Raw genomic sequence first — 10,876 nt, 5'->3', positions numbered from 1 at the left:
ACAGTGCAGTGTTTGCATCAGCAATGCACTTATTTTTCTTTATAATTTCATTTATTTTATTTTTAATTTATTTAATTAATTTTAATAATGTAATCTATTATTATTGAATTATTGTACACACTTATTTGCTCTGTTATTCAATGGTCTTTTTTTTTAATAAAGACATAGAAATTATTTTTTTTTGACAAATTAATTGATTATTAAAATAATCATTAGTTGCAGCCCTAGTCTGCATCTCCACGTCTGTCAGTACTCCTCAGCAGGTAAACCACACACCAGCTCAACCTCAACAATCATACATGACTCAACTGAAGATGTTCAGAAATCAGGTTCTGCATCTTCTTGTTGTGCTTCTTGATTCAGACTGCCTTCTGAACACCCACTGCTCCTGATTCAGTCCTAGAGAAGAGCTTCATTGGTGGAGTGCCTCCCTGCTGTTCCATGGCCTCAATATGGATCACTCTCCAGTCCTCCAGTCCTAGGCTGGTAAATCAAGCAGTGTCTAAGTCCAAATATTTGTGGACACCCCTTCTAAACAATGCTTTCAGCTACTTTATGTCCCGCCCTTCAACAAAAACAACCAATCAGGTTGCTGCTTACAGATTAAGTCCCGCTCTCCAGTAACGAGCTAAAGTCTCTGGACTACTTTGTGGCTCTGGCCAGACCCCACAAAATAAAAGTCACTAATACAAACGAATCTGTAACATAAAATACTTTTTGACTGAGATAATCTTACATTAATTCCCACTTCCACTTTTATTTTGTTGTTCATCCAAAAATGTATATGAAAACTGATTAAGGGAAAACTGATCTATTTTTGTTATATTTTATTGCTGCTACATTACAAATCCTTGGGTTTAAAATTTAAAAGAGAAAAGGTATTGGAGTTTTATTAATCTTTTATATTATATAACTTTTATATTAGCGGGGTAATTCATTAACACAGTGAATTTCTGACTAAGTTATTATTTTTTTATTAACTTAGTTGTTACTTAGCAAATACCTTAAACTACCTCAAGCTAAATCAGTTATTTATTTCAATAATTGTCAGATTATTCGATTGTAAAAATAGTTGTTTGTTGCAGCCCTAATCTGCTGCAGCCTGAGAAGCTTAAAAGTGAATAAAGGTTTTATTTTAATTGAAGTGTTTGTCATTACTGAACAGTATGACTATTACTCCATTGAGTGTCATTTTAGTAAGAGAAGGACATTAATATTTAATGTTTAATATCTCAAGCAAGTTTGTTTATGACATTAAAGCATGTACATTTACTCATTTAACAAAACTAATAAATAGCCTTACAGGGCCAAATCATCTCCTTTCAGTCCAACTTGAGTGTCAAGTAAAATAATTAAAAACAAAGTTTTACTTTTACCACTGTTTACTTAAGTGTTTCAGATTCATGTCAATGTAAAATATATAAACAAATTCCTAAATAAAATAAAAAACTCAGATACAGACGAGCTCATTTGTGTTTATTTACATTTGTGTTTTAGGCTGTGGCCAATCTACTGTGGTGAGAAGCAGTTTGACCAATGGTTGCTGTAGACCCCTGTACATGTAGACCAATCATGTCGGTGAGAAGGCGGGGCTTCAACAGGCGTGTTTAAAGCTGTACACTGGAAATCAAAATTAGAGAACAATGTATGAACACTTTTTTTTTTTTGCAGAAATAATGCAATCTTCATTGGTCGACATTTGAAGGATTTTTTGTTAGGGATATACCAAACCACTAGAACAGCGTTTAACAAAATAACCAAAGTATTCAACAACAAATCTTTATTTCACAAAAAACACAATAATCAAAATTAGAGAACAGCAATGACTATAGCACAGAGAAAGATTACAACTACATTTTCTGAAGGTTACAACAGTCACCAGTCAGTAGGAAGTGTACAGGCATGTGCTTTGAATGACTTCAGCACATCTGCGGCCACAGGACATCACTAGTCTCTCACACTGCTCTGGTGTGATTTTGGTCCACTCTTCTTGCAGTTTCTTCCACAGTTCGGTGACTGTAGTGGGTTTCTTGGCCATAACTTTATTACCAAGGATTTTCCAGATGTTTTCTATTGGGTTTAGATCAGGATTCTGAGCTGGCCATTTCATTGTATCAATGTTTTCAGTTTCAAAGAACTGCTTTACCCATTTTGCTGTGTGACAGGGGGCATTGTCACGCATGAAAATTGCTGGCTGGCTGATTGAGTGACAAATGCAAGGAAGGAACCATGTGTTGTTGAAGAAGGTTCTGATACACACTTGCATTCACTCTGCCATGTAGCTGTATGAGAGGCCCAACTCCTGCTGCTGAAAACATTCCCCAACCCATGACATTTCCCCCTCCACCTATCACTGACTTCTTTACACACTTTGGGTTCAGTCTTTCCCGAGCTTGTCGACGAACATGTTTCCTATCAGACCCAAATAAATGAAACTTGCTTTCATCACTAAAGTGAAATCTGGAACACTTTTCCTCTGTCCACAACATGCTCCTCAGCAAAGGTTAATCTAGCCTTTTGATTCTTTCTGCTAATGAGAGGTTTGGTCACTGCAGAGTGGGCTTTCAGTCCAAATGCTTGTAAACATTGAACTGGTGAGCAATTCCAGCTGCAGTGTTGAACCGATTGCCCATGGAGATTCTCCACATTATCCTGTCCTCTCTTGCATTTGTCTTTCGTGGACGACCAGCCTTCTTGGGGGACTTGAATGAGTTTGTGGTGTTGTAAAGATGCAGTATTCTAGAAATCACAGACTTGGAATGACCAACTTCTCTTGCTATGGCTGATAGGGTCACCCTTTTGGCCTTCATCTTGACAACCTGCTGACGGAGGGTTTCAGTCACTTTGGAACGGCTTTCCATCTCGCAAAGTCTGTGAAAACAGGAAAGTTATGCTGCCAGTTAAATAGGGTTTGTCAGATAATTAAGGAAATTAGTGCCAGATTAACACCAACAATTTGCAGGTGTCTGAGAGTGTTCTCTAATTTTGATCAGTGTTCTTTTTCAAATACCTCATTTACGTTTTTATACTGTGCATTAGAATATATGCAACTCATGAAATATGTTTAAAATACTGCTCTCTCCTGTTAGGATAAATTCACATAGGACTACATTGTGACCTTGACATTTAGGAAATTGTGTGTTGTTCTCTAATATTAAACTCCAGTGTATAAATCCACACAGACTGAGTAGTGACTGTAGAAAGAGACACAGATGTGAAATAAATGCTTACACATTTTTCACGTCCCAAAAAGAGAACATGTCCGGTAAAAAGAGGGCGTCTGGTCACCCTGCTTAACGAACCTCTTCGTCTGTCCTGATCATTTATATGATCATTAAATCAGGATTTCTACTGGAGCTTTCCAGCTGCTGGTCTTTCAACACAAAGTACAGCGTTCCTCCGGACCATACCCTTCCCAGTCCAGCAGATACTGCAGTCGGCCCCTGCGCCGTCGGGAGTCCAGTACTCGCCGGACCGTGTAAGCGGGAGTCCCTTCCACCTCCACAGGCTCCGGCTGCATGTCCGCAGGGGTGGCCTCGTCCAGGGGCCCAGACACCACAGGCTTGAGCTGCGACACATGAAACACAGGATGTATACGTGAGTGCAGGGGTAAACGAACCTTAACAGAAACCTCGTTGATGTGCTTGACAACCTCGAATGGACCCATGTACTTAGCTGCCAATTTCTGAGACGGAAGACCAGTCCGAATGTCCCGTGTGGAGACCCACACGCGATCTCCAGGCGCGTATGACGGGGTCTCGCCACGCTTCCGATCGGCCTGTGTCTTGTAGCACCGCAGAAAGGGTCTGGATGTGCTGATGGGTCTCGGCCCAGACGGCTTCGCTGCAGCGCATCCATGCATCGACTGCTGGTACCTGGGTCTCCGCAGCAGTCCAAGGGGCCAACGGGGGTTGGTAGCCTAACATACACTGAACTCGCGCACCTCAGCGAGTTCTGGGCCATCTCGGCCCAAACCAGATACCGCGACCAGTCGCTGGGGTAGTCGTGACAGTAGATCCGCAGAAACTTCCCCAGCTCCTGGTTAGTGCGCTCGCACTGGCCATTGGTCTGAGGGTGGTATCCTGAGGAAAGACTTACACTCACCCCCAGGTGCTCGCAAAACGCACCCCATACCTGGGATGTGAACTGGGCCCCTCGGTCTGATACTATGTCCTCCGGGATTCCGAAATTCCGGAGGACGTAGTCTACCAGGGCTTGGGCTGCCTGCATGGCTGGGGGCAATGTAGGGAACGGGATGAACCTAACCCCCCTCGAGAAACGATCCACCACCGTCATCACCACCGTGTAACCCCCGGATTCGGGCAGATCCGTGACAAAGTCCACCGCCAGGTGAGACCACGGGCGGTCGGGGACGGGCAGAGGCATGAGCTTCCCCGAAGGGAGCGTCTTGGGGGTTTTGCACAGGGCGCTCCTGTAGAAGTTTGCAAAACCCCGCTGTTCGGAGGGTGTCGGCCGAGAATTCTGTCATGCTGGCTAGGCGAGACAAGGGAACACTCACAGGGACAGAGCAATGCAGGGGAATAGTCTTTAATGACCACACAAAACAACCAAAACGAGGCAGCAAAGTACAGGGTCCAATAAACAGAAACAGAAAACAAACAGGTGACAACTGAAATGGGGCTTAACCTGGAAAGCAGTCCGGGAGCAAAGCAAGAGGGGACAAATCAAACGGGGGGGAGGAAGGCTAGAACGCCAAAGAACCAATGAAACTAACAAACAAAAGCCTCACCCCAAAACCGCGCTCGTCAGGCGCTGATGAACTTACTCGACTAGGGAGCAAGGGAACCGGACGCCAAATCTCCCTGGTGACCAACCGGTGAACCAGACAGTGAACTCCTGAACGTGAAACCGCTCTGATAGAGCATATACTACTTGAACTCGTAGACCTCCCTAGAAGTCTCCAGAACGTGAAGCCAACCTTACAGCTTGGCATTGCAAGAGTAATTCTCGGCGCCGAGGCATCTGCGTTTGCTCCCTTTGTACCCCAGCACTCAGGTGAAACAAATCAGACATAAACAGAAAACATGGCGTCTTACTGCGACCGCTGTCAACATAAAAGTCCCTACTGAGAAAACCAACGGGAGGAACAGAAAGTACGTGAACATTGAAATCAACTCAACATTGACTGAAAAGTCCCAAGGAGCCTGTGGACCGCGGCCCGAAGCCGCCCCTGGGGGGGGGGGGGGGGGGGGGCGCGGCGCTGCAGGGCTGACAGATAGCAGATAGCAAGTGCACGATAACTGTAAAATTATTGCCCATAAAAATGAGTATAAATAAGACAGTGTCGTATTACAACCTCAAGTACCAATTATCCATTTAACTGGATATATAGGAAGTCAGGAGCACAACCATGAAACAAACACAATGAGATACAAGAACTTAAAGGGCGCAAAGAAAATAAAATAAATTAATTAATTCAATAAATAAGTGAACACTACAAACTTCACTACAAAACCACCAAATTATAAATACATGTGAATTATACATTCCACAATGACCCAAAGCTTGTTACTCACTTCGATGTTCGATGTTACAGTAAAGAAAAAAAGGAGTTACTACTTTTCATTTACTAATTGTTGTACATTGAAACAACTAATCTAAAGATAACACTGGTCTAAAATATTGGCACTCAATAAAACAATGAGATTAAGACTCTTATTTATAAAAGCATGTAAAGGGGAAGGAAAGAGCAGTGATTCATTTAAACTAGCAGGGGATTCGACTCCTGTAAGGGGAAACACACTACATTAATGCTCTGCAGCTTCCACCAAAACCCCCAGTCAATTACATACATTTACACACCTGTAACCAAAGGTTTAGTGCATCTGCCTTAGAGCTCTGCTCTCTGCTCACTAACCCAGACTCAGTCCCAAACCCCAGGCACTGCTACACGCTGCAGTCAGTAAGAGTTTGCTTTAAAGACAAGTGCATTAGTGAGCAGACTCTACATTTGCTACATGCTAACTTGGACACAAACAGTAGGGACCTGTATCTAGGCCTCACTGTTGCAGACCGGGTTCAATGCCACAAACACCATCCATTTTAAATGAAGCCCTCAAAGCCTCACTAAAACTGCAGTCCAAGCTGCTGCACACTAGAACCAACAGACACCTGCTTTCACACAAGCTGAACAGCAGCAGATACTGTGACTCCGTTACAGCATCAACTACTAAAACCAACACACAGCAAATACCTGCATCTGGCTTCAATGCTGCATACCGGACTCCCTGGCCTGTACAGCAGTTCACTCCTCCACATCCTCCAAACCGTCCGAATATAGAATTCCAAGCTGTGATAAAGTTTAACGAGAGCTCTCCTCCTGCTACCTGCACATGTCCCTGGCAATGAACCAAACGAGAATTGGAGCAAACAATTAGAAAGGTGTACTTGCTCTTCTCCTACTGTAATACCCTTAGTATGGGTCACACTAGCTTTACCTGTTATTATCAGTTTGAAATGCCAGAGTAGCAACAACAGTATTACATCAGTTTAACATGCTAGTGTTTAACATTTGATTAATAAAGATACATTTATATTAAGATAAAAGCAAAACTTTATTTAGAGAAAAACATCTCAGTAATGATCAATAAATATATTTCCATAAATTTTAATCTGGCATATAAGTATGACAGCTGTGTAAAGATGGGCAATTAATCATGTTGGGGTGGGGGGTGGGGGGGGGGTGGGGATAAAGGTGTCACGGCACCGGCCCGTCTGACCTACTTACACCTAGAGTCTTTATACAAGGAAGCTGTTACTGACATAATAATCGCTACATGGCGCTTCTTCCACCTGTCATTCAGTTGGGTGTAGGGACTCTCGATATGTCAGGTAAGTATAGACTGTGCTTATAAAAATAATATTATAATTATGTTATATTACATAATGAAAATATATATTAGAATAATCCATTTATAATATAATACCAAAAGTATATTTAAATAATTGTTCACTGTTGTCTACAGAATATTGGTTCCTCAAAATACCACTTCCCTTCTATTACCATAAAGGTAACACTAACAAGTGATTGTCATTTTAGTTCATTTAGACTTTCATTTATTGTATTTATTAATTATTATTGTATTTGGTGTATTAGAATGTATTGCTTGTTTTCTAGAAAGAATTCAAAATCCTGTGTGAATAATTCATGAGTACTTTATGGACAATCAATTCTTTAACAGGCTTATTTACCATTTAAGTGGTGAAAAATCCACACAGACACATCAGTGGAACGCACCTCGCACCAGCAGGTGTTACAGTATAAGAGCATCACAAAGACTATAAACCTTTGAGAAACTGCCCTTCTAGAAAAAAAACAGAAAACACCAGCAAACCAGACCAGCATAAACCAGTTAAAACTATTTTAGATGAAGATGTAATCCTCAGTTTGGAAAAGTAGAGATTTTTTTAACAGGTTTTGGGAGGCATCGTTGGCAGCTGATGATTAATAGCATTTTATTAAAGATGAATAAAGATGACCTAGGCCCAAATATGTGATGTCATACTTTATTAAAACTACTGTAATAAAAGAAGTGGGAATGTTACTTTTTACCTCTGGAAATAGATGAAAACAGACCACTTTACACAGTAAACCCCAAATCTCAGAATCTCTTTATTTTGCCAACTATTTTACAATTTTACTTGGTGAGAGCAACACAACTATGACATGTAACAAAAAAACAGACCATTAACAAGTGTTATACTAAAAGAGAAAAATACACTTAACAATACATAGAATAAATAATAAGTTAAAAACAGTAACAAAGAGCTGTAAAAAAAATCTGTAATCAGAAATCTGTACTTGTACAGGTATGAATACTGTACATCAATATGTAGCCCGAGTAGACATCTATATACAAACTATTATGTACAGATATGAACCTTATGAAGACAAAACAAATGACAATACATATATAGAAACTTTATGATCACCTATGTGTTACACAGAATCAGACCGATATAAAGCAAAAAAAAAAAAAAAAAAACACACAGTTGCAGAAGGACAGACCCTTGTTTGCCACATCTACCATCACGATGGGGTCCTGAAAACCTATAAGACAAAAAAAGGAAAGCCGACAAGTTTTGAAATGGAACGGTCACTAACCTTTCACACTTGCAGAAAGATAGATAGCGAGTCACACACACAGTTGCACATAGACAGACCCTTGTCCACCAGATCCACCATCAGAACCTGTAGGACAAAAAAAAGAAAGTCAATACATGTATAGAAACTGAATGATCACCTACCTGTTAGACAGTTGCAGAAAGATAGACAGTGAGCCATACACAGATGCAGATGGACAGACTGTGGTGGCTGGATGCATGGTCAGGGAGGGAGGGGCTCATGGGGTCATGAACCTGTAAGACAAAAAAAGAAAATACATGTATAGAAACTGAATGATCACCTACCTCTTACACACTTGCAGACAGATAGATAGCGAGCCACACACAGGTGACTTGAAGGAAAGATCCACCATCAGGAAGGGGGGAGCATTGGATCTTGAAAGCATGTAAGACAACAAAAAGGCAATACATGTGTAGAAACTGAACAATCACTTACCTGTCACAAAGTTGCAGAATGATGGACAGCGAACCACACACAGTTGCAGATGAAAATATATTTGTAAGAAGGATACACCTTCAGGGAGAAGAAGAGGTTGATTGACTTGTTGAGAACCTGTAACACAAAAAAGAAAGTCAATACATGTATAGAAACTGAATGATCATCCACCTGTTACACACTTGCAGACAGATAGTAGCGAGTCACACACAGTTGCCGATGCACAGACCCTTGAAGGACAGATCCACCATCAGGAAGGGTGGAGCCATTGATCTTGAAAGCCTGTAAGACAACAAAAAATCAATACATGTATAGAAACTGAATGACCACCTACCTGTTACACACTTGCAAACAGATAGATAGCGAGCCACACACACAGTTGCAATGGACAGACCCTTGTTGGCTGTATGCACCATCAGAATGGAGGTAGCCATTGGTCCTGAAAGCTTGTAAGACAACAAAAAGGCAATACATGGGGCCTTTAAGGGCTATGATTAAAGATACTGGAAATGCCAAACTCCACTGTAATCTTTCCTGGACACAAGAGGGTCTTTTAGCATTTGAGACAGTGAAACAGAGGTTACAAGAAGCTCCAGCATTGGCGTTTCCAGATTACTCCAAGAATTTCTTACTGTATGTGTCTGCTTTATGTTTCTTACTGTATGTGTCTGCTTCTACTGGAGGTAAATATGCATGTGCAGTCCTCTGTCAAGCGACAGGTACAGGAACAAGTCCACAGCCTGTTTTTATATTATCCCACAGCTTATTCAGAAGTTGAGTTGGGACTGCCATTGTGTTATAGAGCTATGGTAGGAGTTTATCTAATGTATGACAAAGCATCAGCAATCACGATGGGTTATCCAGTAACAATTCTTACCCATCATAGCCTTAGAAACCTACTGAACCATGGCAAATATACACTGACTATGCCAAGGCTTAGAGATTATTATAGGCTTTTAGAGCAGGAAGATGTCACCCTACTAAGGTGTGCCACAGTGAATCCAGCTGAAACTTTGCCAACTCCAGAAGATGGTGAGCCACATGATTGTGTGCAAGAAGCTGAGAAATACTCAAGGCTTAGGTCAGATTTAAAAGCCCTCCCACTGGAGAAGGCAGACCTGGCATATTGGACTGATGGATCCTGCTATAGGAGAAGAGACAAATTGTGTGCGGGTTATGCAGTAGTAAAAGCCCAAGGAGAAAACTTTGTGGTTGAGAAGGCTGCAGTCATACCACAGCCGGCTTCAGCACAACTTGCTGAACTTGTAGGGTTGACAGATGCATGTTTTTTGGCAGAAGGCAAGTGAGTGACTATCTACACTGATTCTGCCTGTGCACATAGTGTGTCACCTGTTTGGGGCAGTATGGAAGAACCGAGGGTTTAAGAAAACAGATAGTTCCCCTATACAGCATCATGACCAAATAATGAAATTGTTACATGCCATGATGAAACCCAAAGAAATTGCTATTGCTAAATGTGCAGCACATAAAAGGGATATGTCAAGGGTCACACAGGGGAATAAAGCGGCTGATGAAGCTGCAAAGGCAGTTACAGGAGCAGACAAATGGGGTGAAGTCTTTTTGGTTACACATGAGGTAGACATGGAAGACAGAATAACAATTAAGGATGTGACCTTAATGCAGGAAGCAGTTCCGGCGAGATCGAGGAGCCACTCAAGACTCTACTGGCCTTTGGAGGAATCATGAGGGGCTGGTAGTAGCACCTCCTGACCTGTTGGGTCTGATGATTCAAGAAGCGCATGGTTTAGCCCATGTGGCAAGGGGCGAGGTAAGGAGGAAGATTATTAAGGAGTATGGGTTTTGGGCACCATATTTGCTTGAGCAGATAGACTGTCATTGGTAGATGCACAATTTGCTTAAAAAACAATGTTCGAAGGGGTGTAATGGTTCCACCTGGTCACATCCCAACTCCAAGGGGTCCTATGCGTGAGTTAGTAGTGGACTTTGTTGACATGATAAAACCAATAGGAGGGAAGAGATACATGTTCGTTGTAGTGGACCGCTTTTCAAGGTGGCCAGAGGTCTGTCCAACCAAACGGAAAGATGCACAGTCCGTTGCCAAGTTTCTGTGCAGAGAGGTCATAAGCAGGTGGGGACTTCCAGATCGAATATCCTCAGATAATGGGAAGGAGTTCGTGGATAAGACAGTGAAATTAATTTGGCAAAAATTGGGGATAAAACAGTGTCTTGGGACAGTATATCATCCTCAAAGTCAGGGAATTTGTGAGAAAATGAATGGTGTTTTGAAAAAACGCATTGTGAAAATCTGTCACA

General features: G+C 41.7%; 1 protein-coding gene across 1 annotated transcript; it reads right to left on the bottom strand.

Annotated features, from left to right (window-relative positions):
* Positions 1–2,004: 2,004 nt before the first annotated feature.
* On the bottom strand, positions 2,005–5,002 carry LOC140554002 (uncharacterized). The gene is made up of 2 exons (XM_072676805.1): positions 3,232–5,002; positions 2,005–2,871 (listed from the first exon to the last, which is right to left on the bottom strand). Exon 1 carries the CDS (start codon positions 4,384–4,386, stop codon positions 3,349–3,351), a length of 1,038 nt encoding a protein of 345 aa, XP_072532906.1. The 5' UTR covers positions 4,387–5,002; the 3' UTR covers positions 2,005–2,871; positions 3,232–3,348.
* Positions 5,003–10,876: the final 5,874 nt, after the last annotated feature.

Source organism: Salminus brasiliensis, chromosome 4 (genome assembly GCF_030463535.1).
Source record: "Salminus brasiliensis chromosome 4, fSalBra1.hap2, whole genome shotgun sequence".
NCBI lineage: Eukaryota > Metazoa > Chordata > Actinopteri > Characiformes > Bryconidae > Salminus > Salminus brasiliensis.
The sequence above is the reverse complement of the archived record's forward strand: the minus strand, read 5'-3'. Positions and strand labels throughout refer to the sequence as shown.